At 38.3% G+C, this 25,819-nt stretch overlaps 1 protein-coding gene across 3 annotated transcripts; it reads right to left on the reverse strand.

The window, feature by feature from the left end:
- Window positions 1-155: 155 nt before the first annotated feature.
- KDSR (3-ketodihydrosphingosine reductase) lies at window positions 156-25,760 on the reverse strand. 3 transcript variants are annotated; one of them, XM_087761924.1, is made up of 10 exons: window positions 25,256-25,754; window positions 17,592-17,681; window positions 16,382-16,438; window positions 12,364-12,429; window positions 12,128-12,223; window positions 10,772-10,963; window positions 8,866-8,949; window positions 5,861-5,944; window positions 3,911-4,012; window positions 156-3,550 (listed from the first exon to the last, which is right to left on the reverse strand). In XM_087761924.1, the coding sequence occupies exons 1-10, from the start codon at window positions 25,361-25,363 to the stop codon at window positions 3,431-3,433; spliced, it is 999 nt and encodes a 332-aa protein (XP_087618050.1). In that variant the 5' UTR covers window positions 25,364-25,754; the 3' UTR covers window positions 156-3,430. The 3 variants fall into 3 exon arrangements, with proteins under 3 accessions (XP_087618050.1, XP_087618067.1, XP_087618059.1); XM_087761941.1 differs by lacking the exon at window positions 10,772-10,963 and having other exon boundaries at window positions 25,256-25,760; XM_087761933.1 differs by lacking the exon at window positions 5,861-5,944 and having other exon boundaries at window positions 25,256-25,757.
- Window positions 25,761-25,819: the final 59 nt, after the last annotated feature.

A 25,819-nucleotide genomic window follows, 5' to 3' on the forward strand; every position in this document is an offset into this window, starting at 1 on the left:
ATGTATTGCCCCCTCTGCTGTCCTACAAAATTAAGAGGATCCCGCTGAACTAACCTCAGATTAAAAAAACAAAACCAAACAAAACAAAACACTGCAAATGAATTTATGCGTTGCTGTTCATCCCCTCAAAGAACTTAGAAGTTACAGGCTTTGTTGATTCTCCATTTATTTTCAGAAATATAAAATATGAAAACTAGTTTACAGTTCTGGCACAAAAATGATGAAGCAATAAGCACAAAGTCTCTTTTTACAAATAATGCTATATATTCTTACCATTTAAAAGTGCCTAGATTTTTTCACAGCAAATAAAGTTTATTTACCTATATCTTTTTTCTTAGTAAAATATTAAATCTATTTAAATTGCACATGAACACCTTGGTGAAGTAAACTATATGTGAAGTTACAATAAATCCGTATTTAAAGCAGACAGTCATTAGAAACTACGTGGAATGAAAAAGACTATAAAGCCTAAATCGAATCTTAAAGATTGATCACGAAAACAAGAGACAAGACACCGACTGATATGGCACAAGTGATTAAATTATTGACAATTTGACAAAAAGTAATAAAGCCTATTTGAAGATCTTCACAGATCTAATACTCTGCTAAAACATTTCAATGTGGAGGTTTTGTAACATTTAAACTGGCAAAACAGTTTTTTGGCTGCTAAACATTTTTCCGCAAGATTACAAGGCATCTCCTTCACTTAATATTGGACCTTAAATGAGTACGGTGGTAGATAGAGAATGTGCATAAGAAAACAAAATTTACACCAGAGGTTGCTGTAGTTGACAATTTTCTATGTTTTGACAAGACGACAGTTGAAAAGTTCATCCGTTAAAATTAACTGCATTAACTTGCAACAGCAGAAACTAGAACATTGAAAAAAGATCATTCTTTACTTGTTCCTTCAAAAAAACTTGCCTCGTTCCAATTTCCAGAATTGCTGAGGGGTTCAACCCACAGTTATACTGTCAATACAACCACTTACACTATGCAAAATTAGGTATGAACTGAAGTCTCTATAGATCAGGGCCATAACTTTCACCCGGTATTCTTATTCCTCCTTCACAGACACTTGTGCTGAATTATATCAGTCACTATTTGGAGGACTCTTCAGTCAAGGAAGAGTGATTAGGGATCCAAGATGTCCAACCTGAAATATTTTAAAGAGGCCCAGCTGCCACACTGTCTTGTATGTGCTCTGACCTTCTGGATTTTGTTTCCTAAATGTAAACCCTTTAAACATTCCAAGTTGAAGATCCAAAAATTCAAGTATCCGAAGTCTTACTGGTTTTAAGTCTTGACCTTCAAGCTTGTGTTGATGTCAAGTCACGTACATAAGCATTTCTTTCAAACTACAACACAACTGATTCACCCATTTTGGTATCCTTTGCAGGTGGTCAAAGAAGTATTTGAGTTGCATCAAAATAAGAATTAACATAGATAATACGGTCCAAATAGCATTGTTATGTTGCTTTAAGAGCAATGTTGGCAATGGATGTATGATAAATGTTCCATTATGTCATTCACATTAAGCAGCACAGGAAACATATGCACACTAGATTTCTTTGCACTCTGAAGCCCAGCTGTTTAAAAATGCAGGAATACGCTCTATTCTCAAAATTGATATTATATTATAGGCATGCACAACTTCACACATCTAAACAAAATCAGGAGCCAGGACCTGAAACATAGGCTTTGTGAAGAATTCAACAATGCCTCAACATTTGCAATCTAATGAAAGTCTGACCACTTAAAATGAGAGCGCCAATGTGACCCTCCCCCCCCCCCAAAGTTTGTAAACCAGATATTAAAGCAAGTTTAGTCTATGTGAACAGAATTTGAAAAGTGACCAATCAAATTCAGAGAGGGACAATAAATAGCCTCAATAAATTACATTTGAAAGGTTTTCCAGTTAACCACCTATTATTTTTCATCTCAGTTTAACTGAATACCTCTTCTTAAATAGATGTAGAGAGTATCTTAACAAAGGCAATCAATTTTGCCTATTTTGTTGTTAAATACTACTTTCAAGGAAATGAAAGTGCCCTGTTTTACAAGTCATTTTAGATTCAGACTACTGACTGAAAATGGAAAATATGACATTGAAAACACAGCAGTGCTAACAAATACAAAATATGCAGCTTTTGGAAAAAAAAAAGCAGCTCACAAGGCACTTACTATAGTGGTCCATTAAATAAACAGTATACATAGTGCACCCTTAAAACATAATTGTTATGCATGAAGCTTTTTCAGTGTTAAACTTCAGATTTGTTAGAAACAACCACTGGGTTCTGTGTATTCTGAAGCAGTTATTGAGCAGCCTTGTTTCATATAACATAAATGAAACAGATTAGAAGTGGGGCATAGAAGGAGAGTATTTTAAATCATTTCTTGTCATGTGAAAAATTTTATCACTACACAGAAAAACAAGTGTGGAATGCCATTCTGACACACCCCCCTCCCCCTCCCAACCCCCTGCCCCAAAAAGCTACATTCCTGCTACTGGAAGAGCCTGGCATTTTAATTACAATCGATTCTATCATCAACTACTGGTTTGGCTCATCATTTGCAGCTTTGAAAAATAATGTGCACAACAGTAGCATTAAGCTACTTTCCTTTCCAGAGCAAAAACTGGCAGATAAGGAAAAGTAAGTATCTGTAAAACATGTACGTTATTTCAATGGCTTAAAATGCTGAAAGTCATAATCAACACAATTGATACTGGTTGGATTTTTTTTGTTCATAACATACTTCAAAGGCCCAAAGAGGTACAGACCCGGTCACATCTCCAAGCATTTCTCTGTGGGAATGGGTTCTTCATCTCCCTTTAGAAAGTATATTAAACCATACTTTTTAATTACTCCCAGACTGAGAAAGCTTGGATCACGTATCTGCCATCTTAAGGTTTCCACAGTTGCATGTTGGATAGAATAAGGAAAGCTGTCATTGACAGAAGGATCTGTAGATTGGCCAAAGGAAAAGTTAACATTCTAAATTAAAACCAGTCCCAAAACATTAGCAAAAGGCACCAACTTGTTCAGGGGACTTCAATCTACTTTAGCCCAGTCTGTCATGGTACTTATTTTGTCCGTAAGCACCAAAGTGTGAAAACTTAAGCATTTGTCCAGAATTACCGCACATACTCCCTTCTCAAATTCTACTCTGCAGATCACTTACAAGTTGCCCAAATTCTCTCCAACTTAAATCACCAAAAAAAAAAAAATCTAATCCTCATTCACACTTTTGCATAGTTTGGCATTTTCTGGAGTTGTACTTTTGTTTTCTTTCATAGCTTTTGACGGGACTCATCTGTCACATATGCAAGTACATCCAGTCTAAATCCTTCAGGAGAAAAACTGAGTCCCACTTAAGCAGCAAGCTGTCCAGGACTGTTTAACATTCTTCTTTCAATTCAAAGTAAACATTACTCAGTTTTATCTGCACTTTCAGATTTTTCCCTTTGCATCATGCAGCGACGAACTATGCTGTCAAAACTTCCTAGGTAAAATAGGCCAACGATGCGAAAAATGCCCATGCAAACAACCTGGAAACAGAGAGAAACATCTTTCAATTCATTTAAAATCCTGGATTGCAGCATATTATTTACTCGTGAAATAAAAAAAAAAAGTTCCAGGCAGGTATGTTATATAACCTCAAGAAAACAAACTCATGAAAACCATCATAACTATGTAATAGTTCAGGACTGAGTAGCAGGTAGTAATCTTAGCTTTCCTGCCAACTTGCTGCTTCAGCTTGAAAATACTACTTCAGTTTCCTAAATCCAAGTCTCCACGGTATTAACAGCCATTTGATGAAACAACAATCAATGTTTGCATAATGTTCTACATTTTAAAGTATTTTAAACTATAAGAAGTTGTGACTACAGGGCCCTCCCAAATCTTACCTGCTGAAGACCTTCAGTAATAGAAGTAACTGGTGACATTCCACTTGTCAATATTGACAGCATGTAGCCATCTGATCCAACTGAGCTGTTAAAGTTCCCTTGCTGGATGGAAGGAAAACAGCAGTTAAGAAAAGAAAGAAGTTATTTATCCAGTTGTCGCAAATCATGATGTGCCTTATTTCAACAACTATTCTTAATGAACATAGCCGATTGATGTCACTAACAACAGATTTTTATTAAAAAAATTTAACACAATTAAGAATCAAAATATCCAAAAATATTTTGTGCTATATAGCAACATTCCAAAAGACATTCACTTAAAAATGGAAAAGGAAGCTAGCTTCTCTTTAGAGAGAGGTGTTTACTCTCTCTAATTACTCTCTCTAAATTACTGCAGATTTCTTTAAAAGATAGGCTCTAAATTTCTTCTTGAAGAGTGCTTACTGATGGAGAAAATGCATAATGGTCTCCCTGTCTCTAAATGTATTTCAGAGACAGAATTACACCCTGTCACATCACCAATCAGTACTGTAACTGTAGAATAAAATACTGCTTGCCTTTTGTTAAAATTAGTTTGCTATCACATGGGATTTGGCAGGGGGATGTATTTCAAATGCTAGGTAACAGGTCCTCCTTCATCTACATCAATAACTTTTAACTTGCCCTCCTCAAAACTGCGAGATACTCAGCCTGCTAAGCAATTCAGCTGGCAGAAGAGGGGGGACAGATACCAGAAAAAAGTTGTTTGTTTGGTTTTTGACTGCTCATCAGGAAAATTGCAGCTGTATAGCTCCGACTCCGAGGCTTCTCCCATTTGTTTCCAGCAGACTTTACGCTGGAAAACACTTTCTGAAACACTGCAGGACTAAATCTATGGAACGCGGAAGTGAAAGAAGGTGGTGTTCCTGAATCAGGGTTAGGAGTGAATCTGTGCAAAGTAGTAGAGGATATGAGATTTGGTTGTTTCCCCGCACACACCTGTGAGGACTGCAAGTTCCTACAGTTGCTTGAGTACATAAAGACCATGTCTGAACTAATACATCATCCAAAATGCTGGAAAGCATGGTGTAGAAATACCAGATGCTTAAGATTAGAGAGGAGATTAGTCTTCCTTGAGCACCAAAGCAGAATATTATGTTAGGTAGTACTTGCTTTTAAAACTCACCACCCCAAAACCAAACATAATTTTGTGTTTATATGCTGTATTTGCGAAAATATTGTAAAAGCTTCACAACTGAACACCTGCTGCAGATGTAAATCATGTTGAAGATCAAGAGTATTTGGAATTGCAAAATAATTACAGATTTTAGGATTCAATTGCTGTGCTTTATGAACATGAAATTTCCTGTTTGTTTCCATTCTGAGGTGCTTTATTAAGCATGCACGCATTCCATAGTATGAAACATTTAAAAAAATTCCTCAGAAAGACAATACACCTTTAACCACTAAGAGCAGCATTTTATGTATTTTAATCACTCATAAATCACATACTTGAGACATTAAAAGCCAAAAAGGCTAAACTGCCTTCATTTACTGTAAAAATTATTTTTATACAAACTCATCTTCAAGAAAAATAAGGTAGTCCAACAAGCTTTTGAGGTTAGACAAATGGTATTTGACACATAAAAAGTCAATAGAGTTTAGTGCCTTAAAGTCAGTCATAATCTGCCTTTGAGACATTGCATCATACCGATGCATCATTTTCTTCTGTCTAATGTACAACTTCAGATACTTTCTAGTTCCAAGAGATTGTATAAAATCATTTGTGGGCAGAGTGGCAAAAGAAGAATAAAGAAAATACTTGCTGTTCAAACGAACCAGCAAAGAGCACTGTTTCATGTAAATTGATTTTGTATTTAGCTTAGCCACTGTCTTAGAGAGTCTTAAACAAGCATTACAGGCAATCCTGGTCTCTCCAAAGAACATACTTTAAAAAGATAATTTACTTACTATGGCATCTTTGACTATAACTCTGGCGACTTGTTCTGCTTGGCAAACAGATGAGGTTTCAGAAATTAGCTTCGTCTCTAAGGGCTTTAGTAGAAAAACACCAATATAAATTTGACTAACAACACACAGGAGAGAAAAACATGAAGGTCAAATTTTGGTTCAGGGTCTTTTGTCATGGATGATATCGCTGTTAGCAGGTGGTATCATACTGTCACCTAAAATACCCACTTAAAGAAAGGTAAAAGCACCTTCATAAGTAATAGTCCAATTTCATGAAGGGAAATGCCAACATTTCCTCGAGTAGTGCTTTTTTTTTAATAGTTTATTACTAATAAAATACAAAAGTGTTTTTTTCCCCCAAGTATTTTATTTTCAGTAGAAGCTATCAAAATGCTTAAACTATGTCTCCCCAAACCCTGTATTAGTTAATTTATGGTTTGTGCCAGAAATGAAGTAAAAGATAGGCATGAAATATTTTAAGACCCTACAAAACAACTTTTTTTTTTCTTTAATTTCTCAAACTCCACACATTGCTATCCACTAAAATCTATCACTGCATTTTATTTCTTCACATTTTAGAGCATTTATGCCACTTTACCTCACCAGAATAAAACAATTATGGCAGTTATTTTAGCAATCACAATTTCTTTCACAAAACAAACAAAAAAAAAACCCAAAAAACCAACGCACCACCCACAAGTCTGGTCTGTTACAAAAACAAACAGCAAAAATATGCTTCAAAGTATTTAGAAGCATGTTTGTCATTCATGTCCTTTTAACAAATAAAACAATGATGGAGCTAACTGCACAGCAAGCTGTTTAAATGCTCAATATGTTAAGACAGATCGTTCTGTTGATGAAGAAAAACAGTACTAAAATAGGGAGAAAAAGAGTACTTGGTTGCAACTCGACTTGTTGTAATGGCTAATTCAGATACATTCAATAACAGAATTTAATTGAAGCACTGACAGGCAAGTCAAATACTGGGACTAGTTTAATTCCGAGATTAATACTTTAAAAAAGCACTTCTAGGGAAGAGCTGAGCAACTACATATTTCTCTCTCATTATCAATCCAAAGTACTACAGAAATTAAATTTCATAGAAACAGGCCTATTTCCAAATATCTGTAGAATTCTGAATCCTGATTTCACTGACCAGGCTCACTGAAAACTATTTTTTTTTTTTTTTTAGCAGGTGTATTTTAAGGGGGGGTGGGGGAAATCAGTGTCTTTGCCAGCAGAAATTACATACAAACACCTTTTACATGCTTTCCTGCAATGATACAGCTTATGTCATCAGATCTCCATCTCATAACACCTATGTACTTTTGAGCCTACTGGCCAGTATCAACCAAATCTGAAAGAGATACAAGGATGTCAACAGTAGTTAAAATACTATAATTTGGGGAAAAAAATCAGCAGCTGTTCAGGAGCAACAGCTAGAGTTAATGACATGTTGAGAAAAAGGCAGGCAGAAATAAGCCATTAAATACTTCATCTGGCTAGTCAGCTAGCCAAGGCGCAGTTGTCATTTGTAAAGCAGTTACCTAAAAAAATTTAAAAAATAAAATAAAAAAAGAAAAATCGCAAGAACAAAGCTTAATGATTAAACACAGGAAATCTGTATTCTAGCTCCTGACATTTTCTTTTACTATATTCAATGATTACAGAGAAAAATAGCCTAGTCCTAAAGAGATGCAAACTACAGAGACAGATGTTCTAAACTAAGTAGTATTAAATAGATGCAACAATAATAAATTAGTATCTAAACTGTCAGAGCAATGCAATATCGCAGAGAGTTAAGGTGCACTGTCACAATAGCAGCAAATCCCCTGAAGACTTCATGTATGCTAAAACAAAGCATAAGTCTTTGCTTAAAAGACAACACCTTTTTGACAAATAAATCTCACTGCATCTCTTTTAAAGCGAAATCTTAGATGAACAGTGCATTTTGCTTGTAACTATATTTCCCTGAAATAGGCTATTATGAAGAAAAAAATCCCAGAGAATATGCAAGCTATACAAGTATCTGCAGATGTCTAATTATGGCACTTTATATGGATGTGTGGGAGTAATACAGAATATCTATACCAAGAAATGATGAAGTAAGAATTGCGTTCTACATTCCCTACTGATTCCTATACAAAGGGTGAAAGACAAAATGGAATTCAACCCCATTTTCCTATTATACATGATGAGACATCTTGAAAAGGCTGATCTCCTTAGATATCAAGTTTCTAGTTCACAGTATGCAAATAAAAAATAGACACATTCTTCTCTGGTTACCCGATACTTCAGTCTGAACAAGGGGCCTGCATGCAGTTTTTGGAATTATACTTCATATGTAAGGACATGTCAAATGACAAGAGGTGACTAAATTTTTGAAGGTCAAAACTTTCCTTTTCGAGGTAAGCCACATGGAAGAGGCCTACTGCTGGCACACCCTTCTGAGAAGTGATACTGTCATTCATACTACAAACACAATGCAAGAGTTTCCTTCCTAGTTTAATACTAGACAACAGCCACTACTGAATTGTGTCATTACGTATATTCATACAGTATGGTTAGTTTGCAGACTTCACTGAAGGAACTGAGGTTTCCTTTGATCTGTCACATCTATCAGAACAACTGCATATTATCAAAGACACAAAGTAGGAACATTAGGTTTGGCTCATTAAGCTTTGATATCATAACAAATAGTGGTTTGAGAGTTTACTATTCCACAACAATATTACAATTGTGTAGAGAAAGACTTTGCAGTATTTCAGATATTAAAGGTAGGCAGTTCTTCCATTTAAAGCCAGAACAATAAACTACACAAAATTATCCTACAAGCTATTTAACTCTGACTAAGTTGATAAAACTGAAGTGCTTAGAAGTCCTTCTTAAAATCCTAATATGCACTGATTTCAAAAGTACTATGGAAGTGAATGAAATCTGAAATGCATTGCTTACTATGAAGTCAAGCTTTAAAAACACGACAGTATTACTCAGGAACAGTTTACCTTTGTTTTACTTTCTTCTGCAAAGCCAGGTGTGTCAGTATCTGGAGGATAGGCCACCGTTATGTAGATGTTATAAGGTTTTACCTGTATTTTACAAAAGTAAGTGTTAATACTGACAGCCTTTACATGGCCCTCATAACTTCATTAATTTCTCTCGCACCGAAGAAATACAGCAAGCTTGAATTCAAATTGCTTCTAGTGTTAAGTCACCCTCATATTCAGCGCTTGCAAGACTCAGAGCTTTGTCAAATGAGAAAGCAGAACAGCAAAGATCTTAGAGATGGCTGTGTTGTTTTGGTTTGTTTAGTAAAAATATCTTAAAACTTTGCATTTGATGTAAATTATTTGGCGAATCTAAGCATTTTTAAGACATTTAGGAGGAATATGAAAGTAGCTTAGCTCTATAATTTTACCAATTTCAATTTTAAAAAAAAGACTAAACAATTGCCAAACACCAGTACGCAGCATTCATAAACACAAAGCCAAGAAGGCTTTCACTGATGCTTATTAGAATGCTTTTTTGCTGTTGTTTATGTCAACGTATTTTCACTGCTGGACAAATATGAGGAAAAAACAAACAAAAATGTAAAACTCAAATTTGATATCTTTAAGAGGTATACTCAAGTCACAAGGCTTTTCAACCCATGGTATAAACTTGCAAGGGGTCAAAATCTAAGGAGACAAAAAAATAAGTAGAAAATGTGAGGAAAAATGGCAGGTCTCATGTCAAGGATTGCATTTACTTACATATTTGTATGTAGGTGTCATAGAATTACATCACTTAGTGCACTACTATTCAGAAACTACTACAATGCAGATCTGTACTCCAATACAAATAAAGAAGCTTTTAATGAAAATATTCAGAGGGCTAAGATAAACCAAAGTGTTGTAAAGCACTAAGCATTTTCATTTATATTATGAAACATTCCATATTGAAAACACTTCCTGAAATACCACATCACAGGTCCATAAATGCTCTATTTTTAGTTTTGAATAATTCAGTCTTCACAAAAATACCTGTCACCAGTCTGAAGACCCTGCAGTCACTTTGCTCTATTTGGCAGGCCAGAAGTGATTAGAGGCAGTTTTACCCCACATTCTTATCCTAATCAAGGCATACAACTACATTGAACAGAACAGGGTAACAACAGGGACTATGCAAGGGTCTAGAACCAAACACAGACACTTAATACATGAACACCTAACAACTAAAATATATGTTCTTAACAGAATACCAGAAGTAATTTTCAAATCAATTTCACCTGTCTTACTACAAGGTACTTACCAACCTTGTACCAGTGAATAATGAAAACAGCGTTTCTTTGGTTTTTAGTGTTGACTTAAGCATAAGCTTAGATTATTGCACTATAAAAAGCTCATATATACCAAAATTTAGAAGGGTGAACCACTGTCAACATGATTTTTTTTGGTAGACAATCCTCAAATTCTAGCTTGCAAGTTTTACTGTTTCATATGGCTCACAAACCACTTACCATGGCCTCACAAACAAGCTGGGAATCAGTGGCCTGCCCCTCATGCATCCATGGGATCTTCAATATCATTCTGCACTTAGAGCCTTGAAAAAGACTTTTACTCAAAAGACTTAAAATCCAAGTCCTTTTAGTTAAAATAAAAGATTAAAAAAATGTCTGCACATGTGGTCATCTTCAGTTCTAGGAACAGATTCAATCTATTCCCTCTTACGCAACTGAAATCAGCTTAGTTTCTGCAATCCCATGCAGAGCAATAGGATTGTACTGCTGCCAAAAAAAGGGCCAACATAGCACACAAATATAAGCAGTGCTGCACAAGACAAAAAGAGAACTATTTAAATGAAAATGTGCTGTGCTGCTAGTTTAAAAAAATTTGTTTACAATCAAAAATACTTTAATTATTGCACACATACCTCCATTTGCAGGGCTTCAGCCAACCCTCGAAGAGCAAACTTTGTTGGAGAATAAGCTGTATAACCAAATAGGCCTAATTGCCCAGCCTGAGACGATACAAACACAATCCTTCCCATTCTCCGTTCCTTCATAGTAGCGATTACTGCTCGACTTGGGTAAACGCTACCCAGATAATTGACCGCCATTAATCTCTGTACAAACGATATTTGAGCCACAGATTCAGAATACTTGAGCTATTTCATATTATTTATCAAAAATCCATATTTCGGTCTGCTTTAACAATGAAGTTCACTAGATTTGTAGTTCTATCAGCTGGCAAAAGAAGCAACAATTGTTTTCTATTCTACAGATTCATAAACTGTTTTATAGCTAAAAAAAAAAAATCTCACTTCAAGCCAAAAGAAATTCAGTCTATCTGTAAGTCTTAATGGCATCCAGGATACTGATAATACTGTGAACCATATGGCCTTCAAGGAAAAAAGAATATATGAGGGAAAGTCTACCCTAACCAGTGTCCAGGAAGCAACCAATTTACACATGATGTATGAAAACATGCTGCAATGAAAGTTGAAAGAGCTTTCTAAAACAGGAAACAGGAAAAATTCTATGTATTTATGCATTTCAGAGATTTTAATCTTTGGCAGGATAAGGGGAAGTCTTTAATTTCACTCTCTAGAAGTCCTAAAACACAACTGATAGCCTATACAAGCAATAGAATGGGTGATTCAAATTTATTATAAAATTATGCCTATTTAGTATTTTCAGATGATTCAATGTTACCTGTAGATGACTGGGGGCCTGAGGGCTGTGGGCATAAAGTAACCAAAATACAGGGGTTTGGGGTGATTGGTTTTTGTTGGGTTTTTTGTTGTTGTTGTTGTTGTTTTGGGTTTTTTTTTTGTCATTTCATCAGAGCAGCAGCTTCTCAAGCTGCAAACAATTTGTGCACCTCAGAGCTGAACACTGATAACAGCTGAATTTTTCTTAAACAGGTTAAAAATATATTAAAAAAAAAAATCTTCACCGGAAAAAAAGTGAGACCACGTGAATTCAGTGCCTTTCCCAGTGCATTAAGCTATAAAAATACATGCCATGTTTTCTTGCCATCTTGAGGACTCTGTCTATCCCAGAGGGAGAATTCACTATTCTGACCCATCAATGGGCTGACAGTTAGGTGAGAAATTAGAGGCAATCCTTGCAAATCTAAAGATACATTCTAATTCTGACAGCTATCACAAATCACGTGTATCACTATTCATACAGTGTCTGCAAAGACACAGGAATGCAATCAATTGTTAGAATGGTTGAATAAGAAATCATCATATAACAAAAAAAAAAAAAGTATGTTCACTCACTTCAAAAGAATTCACTTCGATATCCTCAAATTTTCCTGTAACTGATGTTCCTGCACAGTTTACAAGCATGTCAACTGGCCCCAGCTTCTCCTGAGCCTGGAAGAGGGGACAGAGGTTAAGATGTTCTTTAGCAGGAAAAAACCCTTCCTATAGCACAATATCACTATTTCCATTAGAAATACATTGCACACAGATAAGCTTCTTAAGATACATAGGTGAATCAGTTACTTCCTCACCTGTTTTAGAACATTCTCCACCTGTTCATAGTCTTTAGATACATCAACAGAAATACATAGCACAACCTAGAAAAAGAAAGTGAAAGAACATTTTTACAGCACAGTAAGTCCAGTAACTGTTGACTCTGAGCCTTTCAAAATGAAACAAAACCCAATGACATATCTTTTCCAGGAAAAACGGGAAGTCTTTTGGACAGGACAGTTTGCACTTCTCCCACACTGGAGAAAGCGATCCCTGCCCCCTCCGAGCTCCTCCCCGTCACACACACACATTCTAGTATAATAAAGAGTATATTAAGAACAAATAAGCACTTCAGGATCTTCAAAGCAGGTACTCATGTGCAAAGTATCATTTCTAATTTACTGTACTAAGACACACTATGACTGCAGTTATTTACATAAAGTTTAGTAAAAACTCTTTTAACTAAGGCAGTCCAAATTCCACAGTGCTACATTTAACTTTTATCAGCGCTAAACACAAGTCAAACCATTTGTGCAGCTTAGGCTCATCTTTAAGAAAACCCACTTTTTTTCCACATCATAGAAAGGCATGGTTGCAGAGTGTTGCTCTGAAACTGCAGCATCGGCACTGCAAAAAAAACTTTTCCAAAAACGTATAAAGTAAGTGTTAAAAACCTGCTAACTTTAGTACTGGCAATGCATGCTACTTATTTTTTTTCATAAAATTTTTTTGAAGAATAGTAGTAAACTTAGTTGCACACTGTTTAATTGGGACAAGTCAAGGACAAAACTAAAATAAAAATTCTATGAGAAACTGACTAGTTGCACAGTGTCATAATACCTAAAAAGTGAAGTAATGTGTATGTGTTTACTCCTTGTCTGGAAACCAGAGATTATGGGTTTTAGTTTGAAAGATACAGAAAAATTAAAATAAGTATTGGCGGGGCAGTGGGCAGCCACAGGCAGGACAGGACAACAAAAAAACAGATGACAGTGATATCTAAATCGTGTTGCAGCTAAAAGTTAGGCCCTGTTTTTCTTCAAAGTTACTGATTACTTTAAGCAAGATGATCTCAGAATCTATGTTTTGAAGCGCTTTCAAATCAACCTCTGGCCAAAGGAAGCACTGCCTTTGGGTTACGACTTACAAACTGTAAGATCACTACAAACTCTAGCTTGGCCAGGTATTTACCAATAAGTTACCCTTTCCGCTGAGCAATCAGCAGAGCTTCGGGGCAATTCATCGTCTTGAAAGGAGAAGCAATGTCATATCACAGTAAAAGGAGGGACTCCTGTATTCTTGTTCCAATTTCTAGCCTTTCTGTTACTTTGGTCAACTCATTTAAACTCAGTTTGAGGTGAAATAAAACAAAAGTCATTGCCAGTTTGTAACAAGTATCATCATGACCACTTGTCATGGAGCTTGTGGACACACACACACAAAAAAAAAGCTTACCACAGTGTAACTAACTGCTTTGGCAGCTAGTCATTTGTCAGTTCTGCCTCTGGTCAGACTACAACACTTCTTAGCTGCATAAAGAGAATCTGCTTGCCATTCCTGTACAGCAGGTTGGCTATTCCTGCCTCCCAGCATCGTGTGGAGTTGGACATCAGAGTAAACTTGTGGCGCAGGTTATTAGCAGGTCTGCATGCATATCCCCTTAGGGCATTTACTACATTTTGCAAATATTTATCTTTTACATAAATTTAAGAACAAAATAGCAGTTGAACGAAAACTACATTGATTTATTATCTAGATGTCTTTGCCAGATCAGTGAGGAAGTTAAAAATCACAGTTCTGCATCAAAATTGGAGCAGTTGGTTAATACATCAGATTGCATAGATTAGTTATTCATGCTGCAAACAACACACTTGGGAACTACCACAGCTTTTAGTGACTACTATCACATTATACAATTCATCTCTTCGCTTCTATTATCATACGTTCTTTCTTCTGGTACAATATTCCGATTACCTTCACTCCAGAGCATGCACTACAGATCCACGCCTAGGACACAGAATATGCTGCCAGAAATAGTCTAATATCCCCAGCCCTGTTCCTCAACTTTTGTTCTAAATATTGCATGGGGTTGGATCATTAATAAAGCTTTCACAATAAAAGATCAATTCAACTCCAGTGAAGTAACTGGGAATATTCTATATTAGGAATGGGATTAAAAAAAACCCTGCAAAAAAACCTCTAAGAGCAAGGACTTTGTTCCACTGCACACCTATACCCATAAAGGCTGCACTGTCAGCTCTCTAAATAAATCGCATGCAAACGTCTTTAAAAACATTTGCCAAGTCGAATGCTAAAAACATACGTAGATGCCAGACCCTGGTTGTCAATGCAAGCTGGTTTCATGTATATATCCAAGAGCTGAACGGGTGACAGCGTATGCTCATGTAAAAAGTAATCTTTCCTGAGGATCTTTGCCTCTTGGCTCGACATCAAGTAAATGTAACAGTCTCTGCGTACATGATCCGTATCAGACACCACCTTTCTCTACACTCTTTCAGCAATCCTTTTGTACAGCTCTCGGTTCAGCTACCCTCACTTCCCAGCTTCTGGTCTGCTGTTCTAGTATGAGCTCTGCCCCAGACTCCCTGCTTTTTCCAGTTCTGTTCTTTGCATTTAGATCAGGCAGGCTTCCCTGTGACCCTGCCTACAACCCAACAATACCTACAGAAGAGCCAGCCTACCTAGCACTCCCACTGCCTATGCTTAACCTGGCTGCAAATCTAAAGCCGCTTCTGCAAAAGCAGTCCTGTTCAGTTCACACTGGAGCTCGTTCAACCTTGAAGGTAATTTCTGAGATTTTAACTGAAACTCTTATGAACATGCACCAAGCAATATTCTTTTAAAAAGTCCGCATCTATCAAGCATGGACAGATTTTAACAAGAACATCCTGACACAGTGTTTGACAAGGGATTAACTTTAATGCTAAGCTTGGGAAACTGCTAGAGCAGCTAAAAGAGAATGGTTATGGGGAGGGCTTTTTTTTTTTTTTAATGGGCAAAATATAGTTTCTCCTCACCTCAAATGGCTTAGTTTTTCAAATAAAGTTGATCTGAGTAAGGCAGCGTGCACAGAAAAAAAAATCAGCTTGAGCCATTTGGCAAAAAAAATATAAGGAAGTGAAGACAGAATCTTATCTTATAAATGGAGGTATTAGGAAAATTTTGTCTTAGCTAGTACTAACATTATTGCCTCCAAATATCCAGCTTCTTCCATTGCTTCTTTTCAACAGACTATGCAATTTATTAATTCAAATCCCTTTTCACAGATAAAGAAATTGCTTGTATTTGTAATCATGAAAGTAACAAAGAAGTTCTGGAACACAAGAAAGGAGAAGTCAAAGATGTTAACAGTCTCAATACTGTTTCCCCTCTCCCCTTGATTATTAGGACTGTGAAAAAATAATTCTAGCATTTCATCTTGAAGTTGTGTATTTTGAACGTAACAAGCTTACCCATTTTACAATCGTACCTCCACAAGCTCTAAAACAGTGCCTTTATGCACGAGTGCACTATCTATTCACCAAAGCAGCTTCAGTGTTCAGAAGTCTCAGATCTTCACAAATTTAACTTGTGTACATGTTACAGTACTTTGCCAGGAAAAGGAATAAAAGTACGACGTAGTAAACTAAACCTGGAAACAAATATCTATACTTATTTCCCATGACAATTGCTGTATTTATGAATTGCAAAAAGTGAGAGATCTGAAAAAAAATATGGTTCTTCCACTTCATCTTGAAGAACACAAACATTTATCGAGTGACAGTAAATTGCAGCTATCCAAAAAAAGCGTACTACACCTACAGCTGAAGACACCAATCTTTTCCTGTAAGAAAAGCCGGCTAATGCACTAGCTAGCCAACATCAAATGTAGCAGAGTTCAGAACATCTCATGTAAGCAGACTGGCATTTTTTAATTCAAATACTGAGTCATCACTCATTTTTGTCAAACAGCTTTGTTTTAAAGACAGGACTACTGAACTACATTGTAGTGACTATCTTAAAACACACAACAGTCACTGTTAGCAGTGGTCTTACCTGCTTGTCATTAACAGAGAACTTTTCTATTTCCTTCTTCGTCTGCAACAGCTTGTTCTGAAATGGATACAAGAACAGCTAAAGCATTGCAGTTCTGAGAGCAATATTAGTCTTCAGTATTTCAATAAGGCTTAAATATATTCCCTAAAACCCCCCAAAGTTATCCTCAACTAGTTATAACACTTTACTATTGCCATTGTTCAGATTTATGAACATATGATGAAAACATGAACTCCATCAAGCTACCAGAACTCGCTTATTGTTTTTCACTTCATCTTCTAAAGCCAGTTAACAGCTTCTGTAATAGATTTAACGCTTTTGTTTCATACAACTATACAGAGCACCTAAGGCTGTAGGCATTAATTTTTCTCTTGTATTTTGGTTTTATTTTATATTTATGTAATATTACATAAACTGTTCTGAAGAACAGTCACTGTCATGGAATTATCAGAAAAATCAAACTAAAATTTGGTAAATTCAAATTGTCATACTCCTTTCAAGAAAATTGGGTTAATTCTAGCTGCATTCAAGGTTATGCAAAGTAAGTTCAAGTGTAAGTAAATTATCAAAGACAGCTGGGACTGAGGCCCCCCCAAAAAGTTAAGTGCTTTTATTTCCTGAATAATTAGGTTTTTTTCTCTACAAATAAAATAACCCATTATGAAAACAGTCATTCCAACTAAATTCTGAACAGCTTTTAGTTAAAAAAAAAAACCACACACAAAACCAAACCACAACAAAAAACCAAAGCAACCCGTTTTACTCCAAAGCTGTCTTGATGAATGGTTTTTAACTAGTAAAAAGTATGATATAATGCTGATCAGACATCAAAATACTCTGTGAATTTTAAGAATTGCCTTTAATCCCCCGTTGTGACTTACTGTAGGGAAATTATACAGTTCTAAAGAATATAGGGTTTTTCCTGCTTTTGTCCTCTGCCACAGATCTACACAGTGAAACAATGAATGCCATTAACAGAAGTGATAGCACTGGCAGAGTTTTAAGGGAAGCTAATAAAAAATTCCATGTTGGGCTACACTGCTTTAAAAGGCAGCCACCTCTCCTCTTCAAATGCATTAATTTGAAATGCTTAGGATCCCCTTAAAAGATACAGTGAAGGAAGTATGAATAATTATAAATTCCAAAATTATTCCGCATCTATACATATTTTGTCACAGAGTTTAGCCAGTAAAAATACACATACACTTACCTCATCCCTTGCAATCAGTGTTATGAAAGCACCTTGCTTGTAACATTCAATAGCAATACATTTTCCAATTCCACTGGAGCCTCCAGTTACCTAAAAGTTATTTGAAAATGGCAGTGTTAGTCCACTGTTCTCATCCTTTCTCCCATATGATAAGAGTCAAATCAAATGAAAATTCTAAAAATACACTGAGATTAAAATATCACCCAATATGGTAGGAATACAGAAGATACACACTAAAGTTATTTTTCATTCAGACTCAATAAGTAAACTAAGATCTGAATAGATTGATGAGCATTTGTTTCTATCCCCAAACCAGTTTTACCTCAGTCGCATTTTTTTACTCATTTCTTACATCAGGCACACTTAGACTCTCTGCCACGTGGGCTCTCTCACATGCTTTTGACCAAGTTCTATACGTTATTTCTAAAAGACAGAAGTAGTTAGAAGTCTGAAATCACTATTAACGTTAGCTGTAATAATACAATTACATACCGCCCCTCCATACCTGGTCACGGTAGAAATTATTTGTAAAATTAACAATTGTAGAGTGCCTGCTGAAGATATCCTCATGTAAACATAAACAGAAAATTCTTTCTTTCTTATTTAAAAAAAAATCCATTAATTCTACAGAAGGCCAGCTGTACAGTATTTCTCAGTCCCCCCAATCTGGACCTTGAATTGTCCGTGCCACCCCGCAATTCCAGTTTTGTGCGGATGCCAGCACCTAAACTTCCATTACCTTTTCTTCTTCCTCTAAACTGTAACACTGAATAGTCTTATATGTGAACAGAAAATTAATAGTTTGTCTACAGACAAATGCAGGGTGGTGACTACAGCCCTGCATCCTATGTTGTAGGAAGATACACTGCCAAATGACACTAATATACAGGTTAAAGTGACCTTAACACCTCTCTCACTACCCTCAATAAACCCACTAACGAACTTCATGTGGAACAAGATGTAGACAACAATCCTGACCTCTCTTTCTGACCAAAATAAAAATGTCTGCCTGTCTGACACTGCCTTTAGATGACTTGTTCATTTAAGCCCCATCTCAGTCTGCATGTGCCTTTGGTCCTTCAGCGAACACTGATATCCTCCTTATATACCCAAATTATTTGAATTTTCTTTGAACAGCATATTAAGAGGCTATAATTGAGAAAATATTGGAACAAAATGCCTAGAAGCAGGTATTGTAAAAAAATTCTGTTGATGAAATGAGTTCTGTCATACAGATTTCCTAATAATTGGAAAAAGAAGGGATTCAGATTGCTCTGGAAATGGTTAATTTTTGTTCTTTATCAAAACCTTTTAAAAGACTTCAGAGAAAGTAAGGTATCACCTCCATTAAGTATGAGAAAATTGAGGCATTGAGCTAATTAGTGGAAGAGCAAAGATCCCCAATCTCTAACTGCATGCCCCATCAAAAGCCTTGTGTTGTCTCCTCATCTGCCAATGTCTCACAGTTCTGTTTTCAGAGATGCATTATCCTTGAAATTCTTTCCACTTCTGGAGGCAGTAAAGACAGAAAAGTCAGAAGTACATTCCCATGAATCACTAAACTCTTCTTTCAGATGAGTATTTTATCACTAACCTTCAAAAATAGCTTAGTGTAAGCCAAATAATGCCAGCAAACAAAGTTTTACAACACAGTCCGTGGTTTCTGACTGGTTCGCCTGCAGTCACAAATGGGCCAAGAACGGATGTAACATTCACAAAGACTAATTTCAGCTCTTTAGGCTTCCTCTATAATTATTAGAGATTGCTGCTTCAGATTAGCTTCTAACTGACTCTCTCTGCAAGATTAGTTTCACACTACACTAACCTTCGAGGATGACTCCAAGACACACGTCCTGTTCTAGAAATGCGAAATCTGGTCTGTAGTGTTCTGAACCAAGGATGACTGCTTTCGAAGTAAATGAAGCCCGTAACAACGTGAGTGGTAGTTAACTATGTGGGACTTCAGCAGAACCCCAGAATTAATTTAATGCTTCATGATGGAAAGAAGTTAGGAATTTTAGTGTATTTGCAAAATAGCTTGCAAGATTTCAATACCTCTCTGAAAAGATTAGAAGACTCAGTTTGATACATTCAGGCAGACCTCAGCTCCACAGCACTCGTGAGCTGCTTCTACAGATTTTCAACAGCAGCAGGTACACCAGCACATGAACTAATCAATGTGCATGGAAGACTGCTCCAATTCCAATTTTTGGCACAGCACTGAGACAGAGCTGATGCCTACCTGCACAAACCGCTGAGTATCATGAACAGATCAACTACCCCAGTGCTTGAGGAATTCTTTGAAGGTGAAGGTACTGGCACTGAGCCTCTGGCTTGTCAGACAACGCTAACGTTCATTTCAGAAAGACAAGGCCTGAGGTCATACAAGAAACGGAAAAAGGAAGTTTTTATTCAGAGTCACACCTGGCAACAATGGATAGGGCTCAGGTCAGCTAGGTCAGTGACAAAAGGCAACATCAATTAGCTGGGAACTTTAGCATTTAGGTGGGAGGCTATTACTAGTATGTGGGAGGTTGTTACTAATACACAAGTGTTTCAGGAACATTCACCATGAATGCTAATGTAACAGAAAAAAATCCCTAACACGAGTGAAAACTTTGCTTTGTGCTACAATGGAGTCAGCCTAGGCAAATGTATGAAGTCTGTTAGGTAGGTAAGTTACTAACACAGATGCTCAGAATTAAAGGAAGAGTACGCATCTACTCCACTAAACAAGATGTTATTACAGTTACTTACCCGTGTGGCTACTAGTTCTACAGTGCTACTGCATTTAATTAGTTCGAGACATTTGAATTGCCATTGATCCCGGTTTTAAATTTCACGATAACCCAGCCTCAAAGAAGTTAGCAAAAATAAAAATCTGGTCACAGCAACTCAAAACACAGACTAATTTCTTGACAGGAAGGGACAATTAAATCCTAGGATTAATTCAGATGTTCAGAATACAATACTACCAGCCCTTATTGTTATTGAGCTGTTTTTGTGTTTGAGAAGAACAGGTACCAAATTAGCCATTCCAAAAAGGGTCTGGCTTCTCGAGCTATGATCCTTGATAACAGAGTTCAGCTTCTAAGGATCATAGGGTTTATTTCCCCCGGATAAATGGAAATGTTGGGGTGAAGTACAGAGAATTGCTGTTGTTTGACTTTCAAATTCGAGATACTGGAAATTCACTTCAATTGATGATACAGTCCAAATTAACAGAACTGTCATCAAGAATGATCAAAATCAATACTTGATTGACATGGTATCTCCAACAGAGCTTCTTAACTTTCACTCAGCACTGGATGCAAGCTGGCTTCATGCTTTTAGACTGTGCTCTGACAGAAGGTATTTAGTTCCACCGAAACAGAACATCCCTGTAATCTGCTCTAAGCGGTTAGTGTGCCTGACTAGATTCAAAAGGACCTCTTGTCGAACCACTGGGATGCATCCAAACCACAGATCGTTATCACCCCCAACACAAGAGCTACAATGCTGAGACACCAAGACTGGCCATCCCTAAAGCTGACTGCACTTATCAAGTTAGGCTCTGCACAGAAGTGGTGAAACTACTTCTAGACTAGAGATGACCCTTACGCATGTGGATTTGGCACGATCATCCTGAACTATGTCCAAGCAAAAGGCCCTTTTCAATCTGAATGGGAGACAGTCCCAAGCAGAGAATATCTTTACACTTCCTGCTGTTGTTAGTCCACAACCTTCGATAAACTGCATTCGTATCACCAAGATCTTGGTTTTTTTTGCAGAAATTTCAACTTGGTTTTAGAAAGATTAAGGCTGAAACAAGGGCAGGAAAGTCAGTATTGGTATTTCAGCAAACAGTTTCTAAACATCCCTCATGAAATTTACAGAAGGCTGCTTTTGCCCTAACATCTTAAGTTTTTGTTGCATTCTGCTCCACCAAGCAAAGTAACTAACTTTGTAGAGAAATGCAAAGAGCAGAGAGAATGTGTGTAGGGGCAGGTGTAACATCCCTGACAAAGGGCAGTTAAATGTGAGGCAAGTGAGCATGATGCACATGAAGCAATGATGACTGTCTTATCCTATTTTCACTTTCCTGTCTACTATTACAACCAGTTACCAAATTAATAGCTTATTCTCACAGAATAGGTGATGTGTGCTAGTACATAGCCTGAGACCCAAGGAGAGAGTTAAAGCCAATGGCAAAATAAAAGATGTGTAAAATAGCCTTCCGGATTTCGAAGCATGGAGAAGTTCAACACAAGAAGTAGCAGCTCTATAGCACAAAAATAACTTTCATATCCTTTATTTAAGAACACTCTCCTAGTTGTGCTAGAAACAAAGCTAGTAGTATTAAACATCTAAAAAGCATTTTGTTTTGAATAAGCTAAACCTGATGCTTGAACCAATCTGATAGCAGCAAAGTCCTTTTTATTTAATGGTGCTCACTGGGGTCATCAAAATACATAGCACGTAAGGGGTGGGGGAACACGCACCCACAAGACTAGACCGTTAGTTATTTGGAGTTCTGTAGACTCTCACTCTGAATAACAGTCCTGTTCTTTTCCAAGAAGGAGACTCCTAGGGTCACGATTCCTCCAGAAAGCATGCCTCACCTAACACAGCGAGCACTTCCATCATGCAAATGACTCTGGGAGAGGACAGAGACAAAAAACCCACAAGTTTTTGACTTCAAATTTCTATCTCAAAAAGCAGACAGAGTCAGTTACTTAGCCATAACTCAAACATCTATTAACAGTAACTGTTAGGAGTGAAGAGAAATACTTTTTATGAAGGATTAAGAGTGGAAAGAATGCTGTCTTAAGTAGAAAATTCAATAACTGGTATGTAATAGCATCTGAAGGAGCCCAGTGAACTTCCTTCAGAAATGTGACATCTGTTTTCATGATACTTTCAACAGGGCCCCAGAAGGAAGAGTTTCTAGGTAAGACTGACTATCTCTGCTTCAGTACAACAATTTATTCAAGTATATCTTGAAAAATTATATTTACCATGCAATGGTAATCACTTGCCCTCTTGAGAGGGCTTAACCAGCTAAATATGCAATTTGTGGGTTTTATTCCTTTATTCTTTATTTCAAGGGTTTAACTGAGGCCTGACAAAGATTACCAAATGTTAACCTGCAGTCTTATCTGAATCAAGTCATAAACTAGAAAGAATTTACATATGCGGACCACTTAAACAGATTTTGATATTTTTCTATGAGAAGACTTCAAAGAAGTCCTTAGATAATGTTTTGGTGCTTAAATATTTCCATGAAGTCTCTCAGTCATTTCAGTAGCAGAGAACACTTACTCCCAATATACGATCACTTTATGCACACAATGTGGAAAGCCTCCCTCAACAAAATTTCTGATTTACAGTACCATCATCCAATATTTTTTCTTATGGATTACACTAGAAAATTTGAAGTCCAAATGTACAAGTGTCCAGCATTATTAACAGCATCTACAAATCTAAGAACTAGTGAACTCTGGAACAACTGCTCCATATTTCATTAGTTTGCATGGATACTTCAAGAGCATAACTAAAGTCAAAACAAAACAAGTAGTTCTGCCACTGGTGACACCAATAAAACTGTTTACCTGCAGATTTTTATTTGTATCATGAAGTTAAATATGTCTACAGCCTTTTCTTCCATTGATATATTAATACAGTTACTTCTCTAGCTGTATTCTTAATTTTATAAGACTTGCAGGAATACTGTTTTTAAGACTTCCACCTGTACCAAATAGAGCTTAAACTGCTAATATAATTAGCGGCAGTGGTTATAGGGAGGTTTCTCCAACAAGAATATTCTTATCATTTTTAATGTGAACTTTTTTAAATAAACCATTCTGATTAGAAGAACCAGCACAGTAGCTTTTAAAGAGTTTAATCACATAAAGAACAGACAAAATTTGAGACAATCACAATAAAGATAAAAAAACAAAACAGCAAAATTTGGGAATAAAATCCATTAAACTTTTTATTGCTATTGTATTTCTGCGTAAAAGTCACAGAAGGCCCTTAAGTCTGCTTCACCTTTGCTTCTACGCAGTATTGAAGGGTTGCTAAAATCCTACTGAAGGGTTCCTCCTTAACAGGCATGACCTCTGTGGGAAGAGCCATAACCAGAGAACCTTAATGCAAGCTCAAACACACCTCACAGAGTAAATGATGCTGTAAAGCCAGTTACAGCATCCAAGTAACACCTATTGCATAAAGCAGCTTGGGAATACTGTTGCAACTTGGACAGGTCTAAATTATTCTGGGGACAGCTCCATCCTCCAAAGACAAGCTCCAAAAATAATAATAAATAAAACCAAAACAAAAAAGGCACCATACAGAGCTAAAAAAAAAAAAAAAAAGAAAATTATAGTAGCTGTAAATTCACTTGCACCTAAAAGGTGTAGCTTCTGGATTATCCCAAACTCCCACTGTAATAAAAGACATCTGCAAGCGCTACTCACCCCTTAAAAGCAAATTTAACCAAACAGTAAACTACAGCTTCTCTGCTTAGAACACACCTTACTGATTTAAAGCTAAGTTAAAAAAGCTGATTCTAGGACCATGATTCTTTCCTCTGCTTAACTCATTTGCTCTCATGCATCCAAATTCACTACTTTGTGAGCCACCTGAAAGCACCTGGGTATTGTTCCCCTTCCTTCCCCCAGCCACACACCCATACTAGTGGTGTGCTACTCGTGAACTCTTTCAACAGTACGTTCTTCTGAAGACTTCCTTCTTAAGACCTACTTCTACCATCTTGACTACAGATGGTCAAAATATTACTCATAGACATCGATATTTATGTACTTGAAGTCAAAAAGGTGCATGAGTGTCATCTGACCACTTCCTTTGTATTAGTCTTCCCATTTCCTCACGTCTGACTAGTTTTTTAGACCAAGGAAACCATTGATTTTGCCTTTTGTTTATGAGTGCACACACCACTGAAATATCTTGGGAGAGGCTAAAAGAAAACAAAACTCAAGGTAACTGGTAACTTCGAGAGTACAAAAGCAATGTCTCAAAAAGCCAACATTGAGACTGAAGATGGTTTGCATTTCTGGCGACTCAGAAGATCGCCTTAAGCCAACCGAGATAGACAGCGGTTGTCAGAGTCATCTGTACAGGTCATTTCCTTATCACTCGGACTTGTGGCTCCCGTCTTTTGGTAGCTTGGGGTGCTACAGCCAGCTGCCAGGACTCCTTGCAAACCAGCGGGCACCCCTAACGCTGAACCTCCCCGGCGCGGGCCTTTGCCACCAGCCCCGCGCCGGGAGCCGCTGAACGCCAGCCTGCCGGCATCCACCGCCTGCACGCTCCGCCGGAGCCCCCGCTTCCCCCGCCGCCTCCAGCCCGCCCTTCCCGGGACCGCCGCTCACCCCCCCGGAGCCGGGCCTTCCCCGCGGGGGCCCCTAACGCCGCCATGCCCCGCGGCTGGAGCGGCCTCCGTCCCGACCCGCGCGCCGGCCCAACGGACAAAACGGCCGAGGGCGGCTGGCGCGGAAGCCCCCCTCCACCCCCCCCCGCGCCGCGGCGAGGAAGGCGCCGAGGCCGAGCGGCGGCGGCCCGCCAACGGCCCGCTCCCTCGGCGCGGGGGGGAGAAAGGGAGGGCGAGGAGGACTCCCCTTCCTCGCAGGGCGCGTCCCCCCGCCCCGGGGCGTCTCACTCACCACGACGTGAGCACCGGGCAGCTTGAGGGGCTTGGGGCTGATGAGCGGCGACACCATGTAGAGGAGGAGGACGAAGGCCACGATGAAGGCGACCGCCAGGAGCAGCATGGCTCGGGCTGCTCTCGCAGAAGGGTCGCGGTGAGCGAAGCCCGTCAGGCGGCGGCGGCACCAGCAGCAGCAGCAGCAGCAGCAGCTGCGGCTGCTGCTGCAGGGGAGGGGGTGGGGGGGGCACCAACCGCAGCCCGGCGCAGCAGCAGCCGCCCGCCTGCGCCGCGGCACCGGGCGGGAGGGGGAAGGCGCTGCTACGGGGCGAGGAGGAGGAGGAGGAGAAGGAGGAGGGTCCGCCCGCCACTCCGCGACCGGATTGGTTGCCGAGGCGGGCGCGGGCCTGCGCGTTGGGATTGGCCGGCCGGGGGGAGAAGGTGCCCGCGGATTGGCCGGGGGGCGGGACGGGGCCCGGAGATTGGAGCCCGGGGGTGTTTTCAGGGTCGTCGCTGGGGCCAAAGCGCGGCGGGGAAGCGAGAGCGCCTCTCGCGGAGGCGGCTGTCGGGAGGGCGCCCCCTA

Source organism: Nipponia nippon, unplaced genomic scaffold (assembly GCF_047370975.1).
Source record: "Nipponia nippon isolate SJK-2023a ecotype South Korea unplaced genomic scaffold, ASM4737097v1 scaffold_1, whole genome shotgun sequence".
Classification (NCBI taxonomy): domain Eukaryota; kingdom Metazoa; phylum Chordata; class Aves; order Pelecaniformes; family Threskiornithidae; genus Nipponia; species Nipponia nippon.